General features: G+C 44.4%; 1 protein-coding gene across 1 annotated transcript in view; it reads right to left on the reverse strand.

Annotated features, from left to right (window-relative positions):
* The window catches only part of LOC136620702 (serine palmitoyltransferase 3-like), an 80152-nt gene that overhangs the window by 40977 nt on the left and 15057 nt on the right, over positions 1-24118 (reverse strand). Inside the window, exons 2-5 of the mRNA XM_066595634.1 lie at positions 21044-21232; positions 20627-20781; positions 18427-18575; positions 14750-14874 (exon numbers count right to left, since the gene is read on the reverse strand). Of these exons, the coding sequence (XP_066451731.1) occupies positions 14750-14874; positions 18427-18575; positions 20627-20781; positions 21044-21232 (618 nt within the window). The remainder of the gene's footprint in view (positions 1-14749; positions 14875-18426; positions 18576-20626; positions 20782-21043; positions 21233-24118) is intronic.

The following is a 24118-nucleotide window of genomic DNA, read 5'->3' on the forward strand; positions in this document are numbered from 1 at the left end:
CACTGTTGTGCCAAATTTAATCCATGTCTTGATGACGTAGTCACTGTATTCCATGGTATATGTAATGTCTTGGAAATTTATTTGGTCCTCCTCTCCTGACTGATACCTGTCAACAATCAGATCCCTTTGATGTGCTGTAAGCTCTCTAGGGCTTGTGCTGAAAAATGCAACTATGAAAATGTAAGGAAAATCCTACTAGAAGAGCTAAACTTTATATGGGGGAAATGAGAATCACTTTAAATAATGACAGCTATGTAGTGACTAAATGAAAAAGGCACATACAGAATGGGAGGAATTGAGCTAAGCAGCAGCACATGTGAAAAAGACTTGGGTATACTAATAGATCATACACTGAACATGAGTCAACAATGTGATGCAGCAGCCAAAAAGGCAAACACAATTCTGGGATGTATTAAGAGAAGCATAGAGTCTAGTTCAAGTGAGGTAATTATCCCCCTCTACTCTTCCTTAGTCAGACGTCATCTGGAATACTGTGTCCAGTTCTGGGCACCCCACTTTAAAAAAAGACAGACAAACTGGAGAAAGTTCAGAGAAGAGTTACCAAGATGGTGAGCAGCCTGCTAATCATGTCCTATGAGGAACGGTTAAAGGATCTGGGAATGTTTAGCTTGCCAAAAAGAAGGCTGAGAGGAAACTTAATAGCTGCCTACAAATATCTGTAAGGCTGTCACAGTGCAGAGGGATCAGCCCTATTCTCATCTGCACAAGGAAAGACTAGAAGCAACGGGATGAAACTGAAAGGGAGGAGACACAAATTAGATGTAAAAAAAAAACAACTTTCTGACAATGAGGGTGATCAGTGAGTGGAACAGGTTACCACGGGGGGTGGTGAGTTCTCCTTAACCCCTTAACGACCAATGACGTACCTGGTACGTCATGGAGCGTCGGGGTATGTATGAAGAGAGGTTGCGTGGCAACCTCTCTTCATACAGTGCGGGCATCAGCTGTTTATAACAGCTGACACCCGTGGGCAATAGCCGCGAGCGGCCGCGCGGCCGATCGCGGCTATTAACCATTTAAACGCCGCTGTCAATTCTGACAGCGGCATTTAAATCCCCCGAACGATGTTCGGGGGTCCCGCGCGGCCCCCCCGCGGTGAGATCGGGGGAGCCTTGCACGTATCATGGCAGCCGGGGGCCTAATGAAAGGCCCCAGGGCTGCCTTAGCAGACTGCCTATCAAGCCGTCCCCGTGGGGTGGCTTCATAGGCTGCCTGTCAAAAAGCAGTATGACGTAATGCTATAGCATTACGTCATACTGCAGGAGCGATCAAAGCATCGCATCTTAAAGTCCCCCAGGGGGACTTCAAAGTAAAGTAAAAAAAAGAATCAATAAAGTTTTTTTTTAATTGAAAAAAAAAAAAAGTTGTAAAAGTTTAAATCACCCCCCTTTTGCCATATCTATTATTAAAAAATCTAAATAATAAATTAAAAATATGTATTTGATATCGCCGCGTCCGTAAAAGTCCGATCTATCAAAGTAGCACATAATTTTTCCCGCACGGTGAACGTCGTCCGAAACAAAAAATGAAGAACGCCAGAAATGCACTTTTTTAGTTACCCTGTCTCCAAGAAAAAACGCAATAAAAAGCGATCAAAAAGTCATATGTATTCCAAAATGGTACTATCAGAAACTACAGGACATCCCGCAAAAAATGAGACCTTGCTCAACTACGTCGACGGAAAAATAAAAAAGTTATCGCGCGCACAAAATGACGACAGAAAATAATTGAAAAAAATTTTATGTCTTTAAAAAAAAAAAGGAGGAGTATAGTAAAAAAAAACCTAAACAAGTTTGGCATCGTAGTAATCGTACCGACCCATAGAATAAAGTTATCATGTCGTTTTTGTTGCCATTTGTGCGCCGTAGAAGCAAGACATACTAAAAGATGGCAAAATGTCGGTTTTTTTCCATTTTACTCCACTTAGAATTTTTTAAAAGTTTTTCAGTACATTATATGGTACTTTAAATAGCACCATTGAAAAATACAACTCATCCCACAAAAAACAAGCCCTCATACAGTGACGTGGATGGATAAATAAAGGAGTTATGATTTTTTTAAAGGGGGGAGGAAAAAACGAAAATGGAAAACGAAAAATGGCCGCGTCATTAAGGGGTTAAATGGAAGTGTTCAAACAAAGGCTGGATAAATATCTGTCTGGGATGATTTAGTAAATCCTGCCCTGAGTAGGTGGCTGGACCCGATGATCCTAGAGGTCCCTTCCAACTCTACCATTCTATAACTCTATGTGACATTAATTTAAATGTGATTGGCTAAATCTGAACACAACCACACCCACAAACACAAGAGGGTGTTCACACTTATGCAACCACATTATTATAGTTTTGCTATTGTAAATTTTTCCACCCCAAATGATTTCAGTTGGTTTTTCAGTGGAATTGTACAGATAACGGGTCACATTGAAGGTAGAAGTGAATTTGAAAAGATTCATCTTTTGTTGGATTTTTTTATGTGACAAAACCTGGCATTTTAGCAGGGATGTGTAAACATTTCTATTAAGTGTTTGTATTTATCTATTGTTTTGTTCCAGAAATCGCTATTGTTTTTGATTGCGAAATTGATAGTGTATCACTTGTGTAGCCTCGTCCTTCCTGTATTTTCACTTTTATAGCATTACTCACTGATTGTTATGGAAAGAATAGAAAATTCTATGAAACCTTTCAGTCAACAAACATTGTATTAATAAGCCTTGTTTGTAAAAGACTCTTCGTATGTTACTTCTTCACTTGACATCAACCCCAAACACCAGCCATGGCCAAATTAAATAATTGCAAGCAAACCGTATCTACAATTCTGATCCCTTTTATAGTGATACAATCAGAGGAAACATCACAGTTGGATCCACATTAGGAATGTTCTGCAGGAAATAAAAGTTTACCCAAACACTAAGGCACTCCTACAATATCAGGGTGTAGCTCTTGAAACTTTGGATCCAGAAACATTTTTGTTCTATGGAAAATAATAGTTTTGCTTATGTCCTATTACAAATGACTGTTAGCAAAAAATGACATATCAAAACACATCACAGTAAGGGCTTATTCACAGAAACGCATTTGTGTTGTGTATTACACGTGTAAAATTTAATATTTAATCAAGTTTAATTGCCATTGAAATCAATTGGAGCATGCTTTGGGATCCTTTACTTCTCTGCCCCTCAGTTTAGTCAGTGCCATCCTGGATGCAGCTCAAGGATCCATGCGTTCACTGAGAATCCTAACACCATAGGGCACAATAATTAATCGCTGTGCACCAGAAAGGTCACACATCATGGCACATGCCAACTTGCGCAAAAATGTGCAACTGTTTGGTTCTCTGTGCTAGCCCGAAAAAATGGGTGGGACTTAGCATTAGGTGTCATGGCCTCTCACAGCCAGTCAGATTTACTATAATTTACGCCAACTCAAATTTGGTGCATGGGCGGCCTGAAGAGTCACCAAATGTATTAACAGGCTTGAAACACTTTTTGTGTAGGTCCGTTATTTTTGCTTCCTTTGACTTTAAGGCGATGGACACCTTGGAGAGGAGGGGTGGGGGTGGGGGGAGGGAGAAAGGGGGAGGGGGTAATTTTCTTCTCATTTTAAGGGCTTATTCACAGAAGCGTATATCAGCCGCCATTTTCACGGCTGGCTGATATATGCTACTATCTGATGCATTGGATTTCAATGCATCAGATTACACAGGCATATTCTCACGGCGTAAAAGCACCCAGCTGGCCAATATAGCATCGGGCGCTTTTACGCTGGGCCGGAAAGATAGTCCTGGCATTATCTTTCCCGTCCAGAATTTGGCCACTGCCATAGACTCCTATGGGAGCCAATGACAGCTGCTGCAGACCGGAGGAAGGGAAGCTCTTCATGTTAGCCAAGTATCCAGGGTCACCCTTCTGGGGTGTTGCACCGTGACGGATGACCGGCAGTAGTCGTCACCTGGCTTCTGCTGTAAACAGATAACCAAAGAGCTGTGGGAGCCATTGTGCTGCTTACTTGATGGGGTGGGTATTGTTTGTTGTTTGTTTTAAGATATGGTCAGCTGTTTACAGTTTTTCACAGCTTCTTTAAGTGAGAAAAAAAAAAAAACTGTCCCCTAAAAGTGTGCATAGCCTTTAAGATAATTTGATCAGAGGAAGTATGCTCCAAAGCTGCATTGCTTTATAATTGGAAAAAATAATAGGAGTAATTATAAAACTTTGCAAAATCCTATTGACAGGATAGAGAAGGATAGCCAAGCATAGTACTCTGGAATTCCAAAGATACGAATGCATCAGCAGCATGTATGCTTGACCAACATTATCAGTTACCCCCCATTCATCCTGCGATGAAATGGGTCCCCCGTTCTTGTAATCATTGGGGATCCCGGTTGTTGGACCTCACCAATCAGGAACGTATCCTCTATCCACAGGATAGAAAATATGAATTGAAATTTAATTCTCCAATTCAAAAGCAATGCAGCTTTGGGACATACTTTGAGCTTAAGCTTAGAGAAAGTAAGTAAAGAAAAAAAACTTCTCTACAGAAAAAGTGATATACTCATGGAATTACTTTCCAATGAGAATATTTTGAGTTATTTTTAAGGCAAAGCTAATGAAGAAAAAAAAAAAAGGAGGAAACGTAGGGAAAAGGAGGAGAAGAATTTTAATGCTTTTGGCGGAGATGAACTGCCAAGATTTGGGCTCACATCAAACCAAACTTTTAGCAGTTTGGATTCGCTAATCAGTACTGCTCAGCATCATTCAACACAATGGAGTGGAGCTGCAATAATTTAACATGACCCATGGACAGGTATAATGTTTCCATAGCATAGCAGCCATATTTGTCTAATGCTGGAGAATCCTCTGTGGCACACATTACCCTGTAATGACATACCGGACCCTTTATAATGGACATTATAGATGCACCTGGTCCACCAGAGAAAGAGATGCTGTTTCAGAGTGGTTCTCCATTCTGCCAATAGAAAGGGGTCCCTCATCTGATGTCCACATGCAAGAATATGACAAATGCACATTGGAACTTGTTGTGAGACAACCAATTTAGGATGCATTACCCCTTTCCGATCCAACGTCTGACATCTTCCGACATTATGATTTAGCCTTTACAGCTCTGGTTTCTAAAGACGTCTGATTGTTTTTTTTTTAAATGTAGTTGCTCAACCACTCGGCTGTCATAGCCTGCCCAATGTGGTACCTATTGTAGTGCTGGCTTTAGCCAGCAGATAGGGCCCTGATTGTTTCTTGGAAGAGGAGTATGTGGTTGGTAGAAAGAGGATTTTTTACTCATCGTAAAAGCTCTTTTTCGTCTCGTCATTGGGGGACACAGCAAAGACTGTGGGATATAGCTACTGCCACCAGGAGGCGACACTAAGCACAAGAAGTGTTAGCTCCGTCCTCTGGCTATATCCCTCCTGCCGACACCCGGCTAATCAGTTTGTATGCCAGCAGTAGGAGCAGCCATGCAGGAACAGAGAGACGACAACAGTTAGTAATATGACAGAAAAACCCATAACTAACGAAAAGACAGTACCATGAGCAACATACAGAACCTGGGTCCTGGTCAGGACAACAAACTGTGTCATATAAAGCAAAAAGAGGGGTGGGTGCTGTGTCCCCCAATGACGAGACGAGAAAGAGATTTTACCGTGAGTAAAAAATCCTCTTTTCTCGCTCGTGTCACTGGGGAACACAGCAAAGACCGTGGGATGTCCAACAGCAGTCCCCGAGAGTGAGACAAAAATAAACCATAAATGCATGCGGTCAGTTTACAGCCGTCTGTAAAACCTTTCGACCCAGAGAAGTGTTGGCTGATGCGAATGTATGAATTTGATAGAACTTAGAAATGGTGTGTAGGGATGCCCAGGTAGCACCATGACAGACCGCCCATGAAGCCCCAACGGCACTAGCAGAGTGTGCCCTCACCTGAAATGGCGGTGTCTCACCCTTAGCCCGGTAAGCCTCCACCACCGCCAAACTAATCCAGCATGCAATAGTCACTTTTGAGGCCGCAAGACCACGTCTCAGACCCTCCGGTATCACAAATAGGGAATCAGAGAGTTGGAATGACGAGGTCTGATCCAAGTAAATCCTCAGGGCTCGGACTAGGTCTAAGGTGTGCAGAGCCCGTCCCTTTGGGTGAACTGCAGTTGGGCAGAATGATGGCAGCACAATGTCCTCATTGATGTGGAAGGCTGACACCACCTTAGGGAGGAAAGACTGCACCGGATGCAATACCACCTTATCCTGGTGAAAAACCATAAAGGGTGTTTTTGCTGACAGCGCCGCAATCTCAGAGACCCTACGGAGGGAAGTAATTGCCACCAGAAAGGCTACTTTCCAGGACAATATCTGCCACGGTATCTCCGTCAACGGTTCAAACGGATGAGCCTGTAGGGCGTCCAGAACCAACTTTAAGTCTCAGGGTGGTACCGGTGAGCGAAACGGAGGTGCAGTATGAGTAAATCCCTGCAAGAAAGTGCGAACAGCCAATCTGGAAGCTAAAGGGTGCTAAAAAGGGATCGACAAGGCCAATATCTGTCCCTTGAGGGAACTGGGGCTCAGCCCCATGTCCAATCCGTCCTGGAGGAAGGACAGAATGCGGGCCAAAGAAAAACGCATCGGGTGGACCCCTTTCTGTTCACACCAATGGATAAACCCCTTCCATACCCGATGATATACTCTTAACAAAGAAGGTTTCTGGGCCCTGATCATTGTTTGGATGACCGCGTCTGAGAAACCCCGTGCTCTCAGTACCGCGGCCTCAACCGCCATGCCATTAAACGTAGCATGGATATTCGAGTGGTAGAGGGGTCCGTGAGAGAGGAGATCTTTTTGCAGGGGGAGGCGCCAGGGAGTGTCTGCCAGCAGGTCAACGAGCTCCGCGTACCATGTCCTTCGAGGCCAGTCTGGAGCTATGAGAATCACTGGTAGCCCTTCCTTCCTGATTCTCCCGAGTATCCGGGGAATGGGAGGTACTAGTGGAAATACATAGGGATAGTGAAACCCCGTCCATGGGGCCGTCAGTGCATCTGCTGCTAGTGCTCTGGGGTCCCTTGATCTGGCCAGATAGATTGGAAGTTTCTGGTTGAAGCGAGACGCCATCAGATCGACATCTGGCTGACCCCATCTTTGACACACATCCTGAAAAACCTCGGGATGTAGCCCCCATTCCCCTGGGTCTACCGCTTTCCTGCTGAGGAAATCGGCTACCCAATTTTACACTCCTGGAACAAAGACTGCTGATATCGCAGGGGGATAATCCTTGGCCCATGACAGGATTCTTTCCACTTCCTTCATGACCCCTCTTGATGATTTATATATGCGATGGCGGTCGCATTGTCCGACTGGATCTGCACCGGAGCTCCCTCCAGCTGAAGTGCAAAGTGCTGTAAGGCCGGAAAACTGCCCGCAGCTCCAACACATTTATTGGGAGAGCGAATTCCTGCCTGGACCAGGTCCCCTGTGCCACTAGATTCCATAGTGTGCATCCCCAGCCTGTCATACTGGCGTCTGTAGCAAGAACCTGCCCTACTGAATGCACGGCGAGTCCAGCCACCATTGAAGAAATTGCTGTATCCCTGGTGAAATCCTTATCTTCTGATCAAGGGAGCGCGCCGATCTGTCCCATCTTGACAGTATCGTCCACTGCAAGGGGCAGGCATGGAACTGGGCAAAGGCAATCGCCTCGAAGGAAGAGACCATCAGACCCAGGACTTTCATCGCATACTGGATCGATACCGGTCGTCGGGACACTAGAGAGCGTATCTGCCTCTGAAGAAGCAGGCACTTTGCTGCCGGAGAACCACTCGGCCCCATAAAGTGTCGAAACACCCCCCCAAAATATTTCATGCGTTGCGACGGTACCAGTGACGACTTCTGGTGATTTATCAACCAACCGAATCTGGTTAGTGTATCCATGGTGACGTGCAGGCTCTCCAGGTTGTCCTGCCGGGTCGGGGCCTTCACCAGGATGTCGTCCAGATATTGCATGATAACAATCCCCCTGGAATGTAAGATCGCCATTACCGCCGCTAGGACCTTTGTAAATACCCTGGGAGCCGTTGCCAGCCCGAATGGTAATGCTGTGAACTGAAAGTGCTCCTCCTGGACCATGAATCGGAGAAAACGCTGGTGCGCCGGACGAATGGGGGATATGCAAATACGCATCCCGGATATCTATTGAGGAGGGGAACTCTCCTGGTTCCATGGACGCGATGACGGCCCATGTCGATTCCATGCGGAAATGTCGCAGTTTCACAAATTGGTTTAGCTTCTTTAGATCCAGAACCGGTCAGTCGGATCCATCCTTTTTGGGCACCACAAAAAGGTTGGAGTAGAACCCTGTGAAATGTTGATCAGGTGGAACCCGCACAATCACCCCCTGTGAATAGAGGGCGTGGACCGCCTGCAGAAAGGCAGTGGACTTTCCTGGATCCCTCGGAGTTCTGGACCGAAAGAAGCAATCATGTGGGTGGACCAAGAACTTGATGGCATAACCCCTGGATACGACCTCCCGGACCCAGGTGAACACGACCTGAGCCAGCCACACCTGGCTGAACTGGGAAAGCCAGCCACCCACCCTTTCCAAGGCGGGTGGGGGCAGTTCCTCATGCCGAGGGCTTGGAGACCTTTGTAGACTGGGGACCCGACTGCCAAGATGACTTTGGCTTGAACGATGGTCCGTCCTTTTGTTCCCGCTCCTGAGGGGCCTTCCTTCTCTCTGACCTGCGAGGAGTCGAAAGGAGCGAAAACGAAACCGCCTCTGCTGTGAGAATGATTGCTTGGGACGATTCTGTGGTAAGTGAGAACTTTTTACCCTTGTGGCCTCCAAAAGGAGCTCATCTAGCTTGGTGCCGAAGAGATGAGATCCTACGAAGGGAATGCTGATCAGTGATCCTTTGGAGGAAGCATTCGCATCCCAAGACTTTAATCACAGACTCTGGCGAGTCGCTACAGAGGCAGCGGAAGCCCGTGCTACCAATTTGGCCGTATCCATAGAGGCTTCACAGAGAAACATGCCTGCTTGTTCGATTTGCTGCGCCATGTCTGCCAGATACCCCGGAGATGCCCCCTCAAGGATCCCTCACGTAATCGCTTTGCCCTATCAGTAATAGCTTTACTGACCCAGGATGAGGCAAATACAGATCTAAGGGCTGAACCTGCTGCTTCAAACACAGTCTTTGCCAAAGACTCGAGCTTTTGATCTCTGGGGTCCCTGAGGGAACAGGAATTTGCCATAGGCAGAACTGTATGTTTTGCCAGGTGAGAAACTGGTGGATCAACTACGGGAGAAGCCGACCACTTTTCCACCAGCTCCTGCGAAAAAGGGTACTTTCCATCCAAATAACCCAGCTTGGAAAAGACGTCTATCAGGCACCTTCCATTCCTTAGACAGGATTTTGTCAAAATCCTCATGGGATGGAAAAGTTTTCAGGGAGTGTCTAGGCTGCCTAAATGAAAAGGACATCCCAGATGTTTGGGGCTCCTGCTCAGTGAGCTGAAACTTATCTCGTACTGCCACTACTAAGCTTTCCACCATCGCCAAAAACTTGGGAACCTGCTCCTCCTCTGTATCAAAAACTGAGGATTCTGACCACTCCTCCTCTGAACAATCTTCCTCTCCTGACAACCGCCCCGACCTCGTACCTGAGGAACGCAAAAGCGATGAGGAGGATGGTGACCGGGAAGACAGCTGTGAGCCTGAGGGCCTATCCCGCTTCCATCGACGACAGCCATGCGAGCCATCTCTGCCTCCCTAATGTGTACCGGAAGCATCCTGCGAGAGGATTCCGCAATCCAGCCTATCTAGAATCACACCAGACGCCCGGGTGAGATCAGACACTGCAAGAGACAAGGAGCGGGCCCATTCCGGCTCAACCATAGGTGAGGGCTGGATGGAGGTGGTGCCCTTGTTTAGCAAGGGAACAGTCTTTACAAAAGGGCTCCAGCTGTCCGCATGCAAATTTCAAATTACAGCGAGAGCAAGCAAAATGCATTACTCCTGCTGTTCCCGGTTCAGACTCCTGAACTCTGGGGTCGCACATGGTGCTGGGAATTCTACAGAGTAGTCTGCAATACCCACTAAATCCAACTATTGTGCAAACTGCCCGCAGGAAGGATACACAGCGGGGGGAAGCTAGCCGTCAGGCAGAGCTTACCCTTGGTCCGGATGAGGTTTGGGGAGCTGCAGGGCCCAGAGGCTGGAGTGCCGTACACGCTGAAGAAACTTCTTGAGAACTGTTTGTTCAGTTGAAGGAGCAGAAAGCAGCAAGGAGAGGAAAAGTAGGGCAGCTTTAAACCGAGGCGCGTTATCTCCCGATAGGCTGCTCACACCTCCTCCCCTTAGTATAAGGGGCTTGATCTGCTTGGGGCCACAGCCCCTTCCTCAAAGCATAGGGGGGCTCGGCGTGCACTGAATGCCGCTAGAGCCAGGCCCCCGCCCCACTATGTGCCAAGGCAGCGCCCATTCCGGCTCAACCATCCTTCAGGACCGTCCTTAAGATGGAGCGGCTGCAGTGTGCCGCGCCCGACGCTATGAACATACACCCCCCTCATGTTACCGGGGCCACGCCCCACTCTATTACAGATGGGGCGGTAGAAGCACGCCGCCCGACGCTGCCGTAGACACGCCCCCCGTCTACTGGGGCGTGACTAACAAGCGAGGCCGACCTAGTCTCACAGAGAGTGGAGCCACGCCTCTCCGCGTCATGCAGGGGTGGAATCCACTCCGAGCGTCGCTAAGCCATGCCCCCCCTGGAGGACTGCACTGCCGGGGAGATGCCGTGCCAGCCATGCCACCGACACTGCCGCCAGGTAACTACCGGGTCCCCCCTCCACAGAGAGCGCGGAAGGAGAGTACTCTAGCCGCCAGACAGAGCCCATTCAGGTACCCTCTTGCCAAGGAAGTCTACCCCGCTGTCTGGGTAGACTTCCCAATAGGTTATTTTGCCCTGCCACTGCAGGTCCACCACTGGGCCCTCTGCCTTCTTTGGGGTGCGCCTACGCATTGCTGCGTCGTACTGCGCAAAACCTGGGACTCACTGGGTGCCCCCAGCCTGGCTGGTCTAGCAGCGCAGCCTTCACAGGAGACAGGGAGGAGAAAAAAAAGGGGCACACCAGCGCATACTCACCCCTGCCCTCCTGACTCCTGAAAAGTAGCGACTCCCCAGCTCCAGCAGCCTTCCCCTGCGACATCGCCTACTCCCATGGGTAGGGGATGCGGACCCTTGGCACCATACGGGGGGGCTCTTGCTGGCGGGCCTCATGCAGAAAAATTCTGGATGTGCCTCCTTTTCTTCTGAGGCGGGCCGGGCAGCAACAGTCTGAACAATTCCAGGCTGTTCGCCCTCCTCAATCTCTGGGTTTGAAGGGGAGAGACCTGCGTCGTCGTTTAGCCCTGGCCCTTTCTTCCGCCCTTACGGGCGAGACCGTCCTCCTAGGAGACACTAAGCTAAACACTGATTAGCCTGGTGTCGGCAAGAGGGATATAGCCAGAGGGCGGAGCTAACACTTCTTGTGCTTAGTGTCGTCTCCTAGTGGCAGTAGCTATATCCCGCAGTCTTTGCTGTGTCCCCCAATGATACAAGCAAGAAAATTGGAACGGGTTAAACATGCAAGAAGTGTAAAAGCAAACAACTATAAATACATACACATACATAATTACATATATTTATTTATTATTAGGTATACACACACACACACACACACACACACACACACAAACAAACACATACACAATGCAAATTCACTTACTACAGGTAAAAAAAAAAATTGATCTGCACATTAACGTGCAAACTGCAGCTACCAACTCTATTCTGGCACCTGGCACTATTTTTCTATCTAGGACAACACTACATAACGCTTACAGGGGGCAGAGGACAGATCTAGACTTGTAAGAAGTTTTTCACCCGTTTTAATAACTTTTTAGAAAGAAGAAAAATATTTGTTGGTCCCATTATGTCACTATTAATAGAAGTAAAAATGATCACTCTGCTAAACAGCAATCCATCGCCAATTCTATGTAGTATTTTTAAGCTTCCGTGGAGAATAACATCGTCGCTGTGGGAAATCTTCACATGTTGTCATCACTAATTAGTGTGGTTGTTTATATTTTATTGTTTGAGCGTGTAGGCAGTATATTTATAGACATCTCTGGGTAACTCCTCACCTCATTGTGTGACCACAGCTAAAGATTCTAATCTGATTGCTTCAAATGCAAAATTATAAAAGTTGGAAAAAATAAAATCAGGTATAGAAAAAAAGAAAAATTAAAAATTAGTCAAAAGAGATTACCCATCGCAATAGCACTGCCTATTATTAACGCAATAAGCTGAAGCATTACTGCTCATTCTCCTTACATCGGAACTCACATCCTAAATCGCCATGATGCCAAAAGTTCAGGAATGCGATGCTGCAGCCTTTTGATTGGCTGCAGCGGTCACTCAATTTCCTGTGACACAATCATTGGGAACATAGATCTGCAGTGCTGGATACCGGCGGCTGCAGAGGGGCAAGTATGCCTCAGTTTATGGTTTTAATGCCGACAATACTATTGCAGTGGGATGGTCTTGTAACCCGACAACCCCATTAAATACCTCAATTTAAATAAAGCCCAATGATAGCCCTACATGGTCTGGTTGTGGTACCAGACCCAATATTCTAGTCCTAATACACTATTTAATGTATGCGTATTGTCCCTTTAACTGATGAGACAGGAATTCTCCCAATGTGACTTTTTTTGTGACCAGACTGTTAATATTCTTTAACATTAACCCCTTCTTGCCCCATGACATACATATATGTCATGGGATGGAAGAGGCTGCTGTGCAATGATTTATATTTACAGCATGTAGATGCTCCGAGCCTGTACCATCGGCAGTGGGAGTCGTTTATGACTGACAGAGAAAGGATTGTTGAGAACGTCAATACCTGCCATAAACCCCTTACATGCCGCAGTAGGAATTAACATGGGGAGGGAGCTCCCTCTGTGACGTCATCTGCCTTCCAACATGTAATTATGGAGGGCCGATGCGTTGCCATGACAAACTGATGCCAGTCAATAGTGTCGGGTCTGCCGTGGTTTGTAATAGTAAAGAATATAGATAATGCACTGCAGTACAAGACTGCAAGTTCAAGTCCCCTACAAAAACATAGAAATAGGTAACAATCTCCTCCAAAGAAAAAAGGTTAAAGTAAAAAAAAGAAAAAACTTTTGCGCACTTTTCTGTTTAAGAAAAAAAAACGTTTGGTATCGCCTCATGCATCATTCACGACCCATAAAGTAAATTGAGCACACTTTTTATCACACATGGAAAACGCTATAAAAAAAAAAAAAAAGGAAGCAAAACTAAAGCAAAATGCTTTTTTTGTTCAGTTTACTTCCTGAAAAATGCAATAACAGTGATAAAAACAATCATATCTACACCTAAAATGGTAGCAATAAAGACTACAGTTTGTCATGCAATAAATAAGCCCCAACACGGCTCCGTTCAGTTTTCAATTGCATTTTTTTCACCATCTACACAAAAAAAAATTAATAAAAAGCTATACAATATAATATACCAATGTATGCACTGTACCCCAATACTCCATTATGGGCTAGGACCATCCTGTTATCCAGGGTGGAGAGCAGCCAAAAATGAATGTCTTCTGCTCTGATAGAGTTGCTCAGCCAATTATTCACTATGTAGCATTACTAGAGATGAGCGAACCTACTCGGCCACGCCCCTTTTTCGCCCGAGCACCGCGATTTTCGAGTACTTCCGTACTCGGGCGAAAATATTCGGGGGGCGCCGTGGGTGAGTGGGGGGTTGCAGCGGGGAGTGGGGGGGGGGGGGGAGAGGGAGAGAGAAAGGGCCTAGTTGTAGTAAAAAAAATTAAAAAACTATACTTACCTCACCGCCGCTGCCGGGGCTCACTGTAATGAAGTTCTTTAAAATCCCCATCTGCTGAAAGTGCTGCGTCTGAGCGCTCAGCCAATCACAGGCAGCGCTCGGCTATTCAATAAATTCAATGAATGGCTGAGAAAAAATATACCACGCCAGCAGCACTTATATCCCCATAAGGGTGGGACAAACCGGTGATGCAACAGCCACCAGGATGTGGATCCAATCCCAGAATTTCAATAATAAAGATGAAGTGGCAGCATCAAATGGTGCAAAAAAATTAAATGTATTTATTTTCCCATAAAAGAGATAGCGACGTTTCGACCAGCAATCTGGTCTTTATCAAGCTTCAATGAATGGCTGAGTGCTGCCTGTGATTGGTTGAGCGCTCAGCCAATCAGACACAGCCCTTTCAGCAGGCGGGGATTTTAAATCCCCGCCTGCTGAAAGTACTTCATTACAGTGACGGGACCTAAGCGGCTAGATGTGCCCAAGCTTAGTCAGAGGCAAGTATAGATTTTTTAACATTTTTTACTACAACTAGGGATGATTTCCAGGGAATGGCTTATATTTAAAGTCCTTCCCTGAAAATCACTGCGGGGGGTGCTGGGACCCAAGCAACTGGACGTGCCAAACCCCCGGCAGCGTCTGAGAGGTAAGTATAGATTTTTAAAAATTTTTCGGGACACTCACTCGAGTATAAGTCAAGGTGGACTTTTTCAGCATTAAAAAAAATGTGCTGAAGAAGTCGGCTTATACTCGAGTACATACAATATTGTATTTCTAGAGGAGTTAAGTACTATTGAATCATTTTCTACATATTCCTATGAACACATACCTTGCCAACCAGCGCCGGAATGTTTGTTGAGTTTGTAGCAAACCCCATACTAAATACCATAGCCGCTTCTGTATTGAGAAACTCTGCAACCAAATCCTCAAGCTCTTGATGAATATCCAAGTGTCCTGAAAAAGAATAAGGCAATTAAAACAGATTTAAAGAAATGTAGTCCTGAACAATCATTGCTATCATCATCATCATCATCATCATATGGCTTTGATAGCATTGCGTACAGAAAGCAGAGTCGGTTCTTGTTTCCATTGCTGTAATGTTTCCCTCCTTTTTTTTTCTAAGGTTTTTTTTTAACCTTTGACTGTAAAGGAATGTGGTTAGAAGGATATTACTGTTGTGCATCAATACAAGCAAGCTCCATTGTCCTATGTTACAATGCATTGCCAGCCTTTCTTTTGTAAACTGACCCAAGTATCATTTGGTCAGTACAACTGTTGAGTAAACGTATGCGGAGAAGGAAAGGCTTTCCAGTATAGTTAGGCTAGAGCTCCTTGGCAACACCAGCGAGTGACTGTAAAATCATAGCATTACCATGACTTGTAAATTCATTGAATGTTTGCCGATAAGTAAAAAAAAAGGTAACTTTTTGCAGTGGTCAAAGTTGTTTTCTCTCCGTAGGAAAATTAAAGGGATTGTCTCATTACAGGCTTTAAGTTTCATACAGACACCCCAGCTGTGGCTTGTCCTGAATGGTAGACGTTGACATGGCCACCCACTACTATTTACTTAGGGAGGAACCACGGCTGGGGTGTCTGCATGACAGGTAAATCCTTTCATGAGACAACTCCTTTAAAAAGGGTTGTCCAGGACAGTGAGAGTTATGCCTGCAGTACCAACCTCGGCTGCTGCAATACGGATAGCGCCATCTGCTTCCTCGCTGACAGCGGACTGTATTTCACACTGACCACAGAGCTTAATGTGCTGATACTTTGTTTTGTAAAGAGAACTTTTCAGTAGTCGTCTCACTAACATAACAGGCAGGATTACACTGAAAGGCATCACCTACATGTAGATAACACAGGAGCCACCATTCACAATAGATATTAAACTGTGATCATCTATTTCCCTTCCGGCACCATGACCTCTGTACAGGTCACAGAGCATGCCTAGAAGAGTCTCCCATACAAGTCAATGGGTCGTCTTCTGTCCATTGTGTGAATGGCCCATGAAGCTGCTGTAAGCATATCTCTAAATGCTTTAAATGTAGCACAGGGAAGATGGCAGCCCCACATAGTCATGTACTCGTATATACAACAGAATAAAAAAAATATAATTATAAAATAAAAACATTAGAAAAATATGTTTCTCTACATGGTTTTAATTAATAAAAAAAAGATTAAAAAATTGACGATATAGAACCTTTAATGTTGAGTGCTAATGTAGCAATATTACTGCAGCTCTGTGTATTACATGACCAGGGCAGATGATCCCTTTTAGAAGGTTTCAGATTTGGAGTACCTTTTTAGTTTTAGAAAAGGACAAGTATACAAGAATATTTATGGGACTTCATTAAAAAGGAGTCTGTCAGCTCCTATGAGGTCTATGAACTAAAGTAAAGGGGGTCATAGGAGCTGAAATACTGAACCCAGGGAGTGTGATTATACTTGCCATCCTCTGTATTTCCCCTCTGTCTTCTTATAAAGCTGTGACTGCATGCATCTCACAAATTAAATAGGCATGCACACTGAATGAAAGCACTAGTCTGGCTGGATGTGAGCAGCATCTGCTTTGGGTAAATCCAGTATAATAGTCACATCTCTGACTTCAACATTTCAACTCGTATGAGCCTATAACTTTAGTTTACAAGGCTCATAAGAACCGACAGAGTCTCTTTAATAAGGATGCCAAAAATAAAAGTTCTAGTAACTTTTATTACATACACATAAAAAGGAAATTGAATGTTTATATATATCTACACACACACACACACACACAGATATACATACTGCACTTATATCACGCAAATGGATCATACTGCAGAAGGACAAACATCTTTACCCAACTATCCAGGAGGAAACTGTTTAATAAAGTAATCAAGATGACAAGATTGGTATATTCCATACCTAAACTAAATGAAAGCCCCTAACTATGGACTAATTTATGGCAGGTTTTAAGTAACAGCAACAATACTTGGTACCTTTGATTAATGTTCTCAGAATTTATACTTCTGTCATATAGTACATGTCAAGGTACATATACAACATATGCGGTGTGCACATAAAAAGTTACATTTGAGGATTAGAACTATGTAGCAATAATACTAGTATTAGGAAATGATAGTACCAGTGTCTCTGGTGGCGCAATGCGCCACACAGCTGTGCTACATGATACATGCATTATGATCCTCACACATCACACACACAGCTCTACTACATCCATCCTGACCCCACACATTACATTATATATACAGCTCTACTACATGCCACACACAGCTGTAGTACATCTATCTTGATTCCTACACATTACACACACAGCTCTGCTACATTCATTATGATTCCCCCACATCAAGCACATTACACCCACAGCTCTACTACATGCATGCTGACCTAACACACACACACACACACACACACAAACACATTACACACAAAAATCTGCTACATTGTACATCCATTTAAATCCCTCCTGACCCCCACACAGCACGACACACACAGCTCTGCTATTCCACACATCACCAGACTCATGGATACAGTGATCACCCCTGGTCATGTGATTCCTGACTCCACCCACATAGGTGATCATATGATGGTGATGTCATCACAGGTCTTGTTAGTAGCTGCTGTCAGCTTATCCAGTATACAGTACTTTCTACCAAACTGCACAATGGCTCCTCCCACAGCAATGACATCACCACAGCTCCTTCAGCCCACCGGATCTCTGTGGTGGCGGTAGGTTGGTATCTCCTGTCAGGACCGCTGAGTTGTGTCTGAGATAATAGCAGCTTAGTTGTATTCTCATTTTGTAATTTTCACGAGCCCTAACTGTGTTGTACTTCTCTTGGTCAGGCTCTGTGTTCTATATATGTTGTAGGACCATCGATGACATTACCAGGGGGCGGAGCATAAGAATCACTGACATACTAACTGACAAGTGGTCGTTAGTAGTTTGATTGCAGATTTATTGGTCAGAAATGCTGTGTAAACAAGTCATATACAGTACTATTCATGTGAAACAGTTTCCGGATCAATAAAACTGTGTGCAAAATATTTTACACAGCAAATAGGGTTTTCCAGTGTTTAAGGGAAACGTCTGAAAAAGTATCAACGTAGAAGACATATAGTTTGCATAGGGTTGTCCCTTCGGAGAAATATAGTTTCCTCCTTCCAGGGACTGCTCAGTCGGTGTAAGGAGACTTAAAATGCAAAGCAATGTTCCTCTGGGACATTTGGTATGCAAATGGCATCTGGTACAATCTTTTTCCTTCTGGATAAGGCTATGGTTGTGACATATTCCCAGCCACGTTACAAGGTCCGTTAAAAGGTCAGACATTAACTTGTAGGTAAGCTACCTTCTAATAGGTGGCATTGCACCATCTTCCAATTCCATTCCACATTTCCCAGAGAAGCATTGCATGGTCTATAAGTCTCCATACACCTAATAGTTGGTCTCCACAAGGAGAAAGAGCACCCCTCCCAACCTATTAATAACAATAGCACCCAACTTACCCATTTCTTGTCTTGTACTACAGACTCCAGCACCATATCTCTCCAGTACATTCTTCACGCTTTCAAGTGACTGTTCATCACTCTCTGCAAACCCCAGATAGTTGTATGATCCCATGTTTATAACATCCTTAATGACTTTGCCAGTGTACCTATTATTAAACACAAATTATATTGCCATATAATATATACTGCATACAGTATGTTAAGATCTTGTAAGGTCACCTCTATACTGAATAGCAATCTAATGTGTTTTATTTCAGATCAGCGCTTATCAAACGTTTTCTACCAGGGGCCACACCAGTCAGAACATGGTAATGCCTGGGATTTAATGGCGGTTTGAAATCCATGCCACAATTAGTAATATCATTCAATTTATCTCTGTTTATATTAGTAAGTCATTAAAATTTGCAAAAAAGGACAATTATGTTAATTATGTTCCTACATCAGAGAAGAGGTCTGTGCAGAATGATCTCTTCTGTCAAAGCATACACCCCATATTGCCTCAAACAAAGGGGTTACTGTACATAATCAATGAGGCCTGCCTCAAAAGTTGGCTGGTCTAGTACAGAGCCATTAGCTCTGAACTTGGGGGTCATCATAGGAATACCAAACAAGAAGAACAGTCTATATTCCCTTGACTCATCCTGATAACTATCTTTTTAGTTGGTGTGCGCAAATTTATTTTCCATTGCTTAGAAAGAACTAACATTTTGCAGAATTGGAATTAGATTCCCATCAGACATTAGTCCTTGTCCTCCAATGGCAACAGTGTCCCTCTAGCTCTAATGGTGTTACAACAAAAGGAGAAGTACTTACCCCTTCTCTGCCGCAGGGGTCCAGCAGTGTAGCGCCGCTGTGGTCCCAGTGTTTGTTGTTGGCAAAGAGGTCATTAAAAGTTACCAAACCGCTCCAGCATCACCACTCACATCCTGGGTGCCATGATGCCAATGTTTGGAATGATGAGGCTGCAGGCTTTGATTAGTTTAAGCAGTCAGGTGACTTCCGATGACATCATCAGCAACAACAAACATTGGGACCACAGTGCTGTGTCTCCGCAGCAGAGAAAGGGTAAGAACTGCTCTGTTTGATATTTAAACACAGTTGGAGCTATAAAGGTAACCCGGCAACGCCTGTAAGTTCCTTTCACACATACATTATGCTGAATTTTATAGGAAACCAATTAACCTAATTTATCACTATGCTTTTGGAGTGTAGGAGGAAACCACAAAAACACAAGAACATTCAAACTCTTTATACAGGGTGAGGCAAAAAGAATGGTGGAAAAATGAAGCCAATTTCTTCATACATGAATTGACATACAACAGCCAGAATGGCAGAAAAAGACTGAACTACTTTTTAATGCATATTAAGTTAAATTCACACCTGCACTAGGGATTTCTCCGTTACGGATCAGTTTCATTATAGAACCAAAAACTGTGCCGAACGGACCAATTGACTATAATGGGGTCTGTTTGGTTCCTGCACATGTGGGTCCTGCATGCATGACTTTCTTCTGACCCTTTATATTGGATCTGAACTGAGCTTCTGATGCAGATGTGAACAGAGCCTTACAGATGTTTGATATGAGCACATTGGTGATGCTAGATGACCTATAACAGAAGGTATGCTGGACTGGACTACCGAAATCAGCCATGTTCCAACAGCATCTATATCGAACATCTGTAAGATGCATTAAAAGGAGTTCTTCTATCTTTGCACATCATTCTGGCTGTTGTATGTCAGTTCGTGTATGAATAAATCAGCTTTACTTCTGTATCATTCTATTTGAATGACCCTGTAAATGACAACAGTGCTAAGCCACTGAGCTGCACATAAGATTAAAGGAGTTTTCCATGAAAATACTACTAATGATGATCTATCCTCTGAATAGGTTTTGAATGGTTGATTGGCCAAGCTCGGGACCCATATGATTGGGCACCCATTGTCAGTACCAGTATACACTGGGGTTGGAGCAGAAGCCGCTGCTCCAACCAGTGTAGTGGCTGGTGCTTGCAACTGCAGCTCTCATTTAAATCAACGGGAGATGCATCTGCAATTACAAGCATTGGCCACTACACAGGTTGGAGGAGCAGCCCTGGCTGATCAACTATTAAAGATCTATCCTGAAGATACGTCTTCAATAGTATTTTTGTGGAAAACCCCTTTAATTTCTTTAAGATGATGTCCATTAACAAATTACCTGTAGGACCAGTTGAAGTCATCAGTCACTCTCTCCATAAGATCAAACTGAGGTCCAGGGACACTGCAGATGGGTCGGTTCCAATTGTCTCGGATTCTCATGTAAAGATTTCTTGTGTAGAAGTTTTCGAAATCTTGATAAAGAGGCACAAAGTCCTACAATTGTAGAAAATAAAAGGATCATGACTATATATGGTTCATTTCCACAACACATATGAAGGTTTGTAATGTGTGTCTCAGATGACAATGTGAATAAGTAAGTTAATATAGCAATACCGAAAGAATGATAAAACATAGATGTTATATGCAAGACATTCATTTCAAAGTCTTCTTAAAGTAAGCATTCCCTTGGGGTTTGTTCAGCACTTAATGAGGAGTTCAAGATTCTAATCTCTGACATTATGTAGTAAAGTCTTACTTTTTGTTCTTCCCTTTCTGCGGCCATATGACATTTCTCCAATCCCCATGTTCTCAAGAAATCTCGTAGGTATCCAAACAAAGTGACAACACCATAACCTATGTAGGTAAGTACCGCAACATACAGTGGTGCTTCTTCAAAGGACTCTTTGAACTCTGTCTTGGAAAGTCTTCCATTTGCTGTTCCATTCTGTGGGGGAAAAAAAAAGAAAAAGAGTAAGACACATGAAAAGTTTGTGCTTTGAATGAGAGGAGCAATAGAAACTGTAGGACTGTATAATTTATGACTACAGTAAAAACAGACACTTACTGTGCCAGCATTGCATTGGAGAATATAGATCTAACTCTGCGGATAGTCATTTTGTTCTTATCTCAGAAATTCAAGAGTGGACTAACTTGTGTGATTGCAGAATTGTAAGCCATTATCTGATGTGTAACAAGTACTGTGCATGTGAAGAAAGTCAAATTCTTCATGTAGAATCACTTCTAGTTTTAATTTAAGAATGCTGTATTGGCATTGTCTACTACTGGGGCAGGACTGAGGTCATTGCTTTAGTTCCATGTCAGGATACAGTAGATTCACACACGCAACACTTTAGGTTAAAGGGATTCTGTCATCAGAATTTTGAGTGATAAGCTGCAACCATCGGGCACATTTAACACACCCCAGACATATACTTGTATAAAGCAAAAGACTTCTCTTCATTTCAAAAACTTACATGTATATTATGGCCCCACGTGCATAAATTGACCTGCCTTGAGTCATGGAGATGGACCGCTGGATCCTTGAGCTACAGGGCCATCTCGTTATTCAGGCACCCTGCACTGCTTGCCTGCCTCCCCGTCTGCCGCTGACTCTGGAAGGGGACAGGGGAAACTAGATATTGTTGTAGTGGCCCAGTACATGCTTTCCTGGCACCCTCCATAATGTCATACATGTATGTCTTATGTAGATGCTCTGTGCAAAACTGTCTTGTCATTGTGTTATGTGTATTGCATAGCTGCAGTGTGTGATGGGTTAATGTCTGCAAAGTATGAGCTGACTGTCTGCAAATGTATCAATTTCATCCTATCACCTGGTATGAGTGAGGTTAGAAATGTGAGTGCTTGAGAGTGGGAAAGGAAGTTCCATGTCTTCAGGAATGGTAGTCGGGAGGTCCAGCTACATGGGGTCACTTTCAGCCCTCATGCAGTGAAGCATGGAAGAGGAGGAGAGGTTTCCCGTCTTGGATATGCTTGTGCGGTGGAAGGAGTGAGCCCCACCTGAGAAGAGTGAGAGCAACCGTGAGTGAGTGCGTATCAAGACTCAGTGCAGAGCTACTATCTACGCTTATATTTTCCTACGTGGCCGTCTGAAGTCTGGATCACCGCATACATCCATTCTATCTGTCATGCACGGGTAATCTGAAGTCTGGATACCGTGCGGAGGTACTACTGTTCAAGTCTATTTAATTGCCTGCACTGTCATTGCTTCAAATTGTGCCTTGTATACTGCTGAAGTTATGCCAAGTAAAATTGTTCCAAGCCCTGACTGTTCCCGGGGACCTGAGGTACTCTAGAACTGTTTGTGGCTCATTTATTTCCCCACTGATGTTCATACTGGGGGGTACTGGAACGGTGGCGTCACCCATGACAAACTCCACACCTGTTTTCCTGTTTATTGGGCATCCCCATGCCGGGGGTGTCCAGAAGAGGCCCAGCGCTGCCCTGGCCCTGGCTACGTGCATCCCTCCAGGAGGGAGAGTGATAAGTTGTGCCATGACAAGCCAGCATCTTGCCCTCCCAGCTCCTCAGCGTATGCCATGTGTCCGGGGTCACCCTACGGGATGCTGCATTGTGTCCTCTATTTTTTATTAGACTGTATTGCCATTAGTGAAGTGTTAGTGATATTTCTTTGAAGGTAATAATACATTTATAGTATATGTCTAGAAAGTTGAAAGGGAAAGTTCAATTGCTTACACAATATTATTCCATTGTTCGCTTTTATTTCTGTTTTCTCAAATAAATACTGTACATTTTGGTTACTCCATCTGCTGCCTCGTATCCTGAATTCTGTATTCCTACACCTCCACCCACTATATACGGGGGGCACAAGGAACTACAGATCCTTGTTTGTAACACAGACATATAATCGGGTAGGAGTGTAAAGCAAGGTTGGGCAACAGATAACTCACCATTAGCTCCTTCACCTTGTCTGTGTGCAAGTCTCTCCCTCTCCCCTCCCTTTTGCTCTCATACATTTCACTGACTACAATGACTTATCCCCCTCCGCCTCCCTTGCTCTGTCATCCTTGTGTCTCCTGTCAATCATTTGAGGGCAGATAATGGGCAGCAAGCTAGAAGGAATGGAGCCTCTTAGTGGCCAGCACTTTTGTTCTGAAAGAACACTCAAGTCATTTTAAGTGGATTTTCCAGGCAGCGCTAGGATACACCAAGGTTGTGGTGGAAGCTGCTGCTCTGACCTCTGTGTAGTGGTCGCCACTTGCAATTGCAGGTGAGGCTCTTGTTGAAATTAATGGGACCCCAGCCTATATTTACAACCGCCAGCCACTACACAGGGTTGGATAGCAGCTTCCACTCCAACCCTGGTGTATCCTGGCATGGACAGCAGGTGCTGCCTGGAAAATCCCTTTAAATAAATAGAAGTGTGGGAAGTTATCACACAGGTTAACATATGCAAACGTTGTTGCAAAGTTAGTGTCCATTTAAATAAACACTGTCAATCAACATGTCTTCAGTGGACATTAGTGTGAAACAACCAGATAATAACCCGCTCTGTCACTCCACCAGCATCACAATCAGTCAATGGTGGTGAAGTAAGACTTAAACTTACTCAGAAACTGGGCACAGTGATTGCAGTATTGTATCAGAGAATGGAAAAAAAAGGGTCTCCAAACTCTGTAGGAAACCTATTAAAAATCTTTAAATATATGTTTCAATAGGGATATTGCATGAATTCTGAATTGAATCTTTTGTTTCATTACTAGCCCATCCTAGACACGCCATAGCGCTTCAATCCTTGTTAGAGTAAACAGTCGCTCCCTACTAGAATTATTTGCACAAAGCCAACAAAGCG

Source organism: Eleutherodactylus coqui, chromosome 3 (genome assembly GCF_035609145.1).
Source record: "Eleutherodactylus coqui strain aEleCoq1 chromosome 3, aEleCoq1.hap1, whole genome shotgun sequence".
Taxonomy (NCBI): domain Eukaryota; kingdom Metazoa; phylum Chordata; class Amphibia; order Anura; family Eleutherodactylidae; genus Eleutherodactylus; species Eleutherodactylus coqui.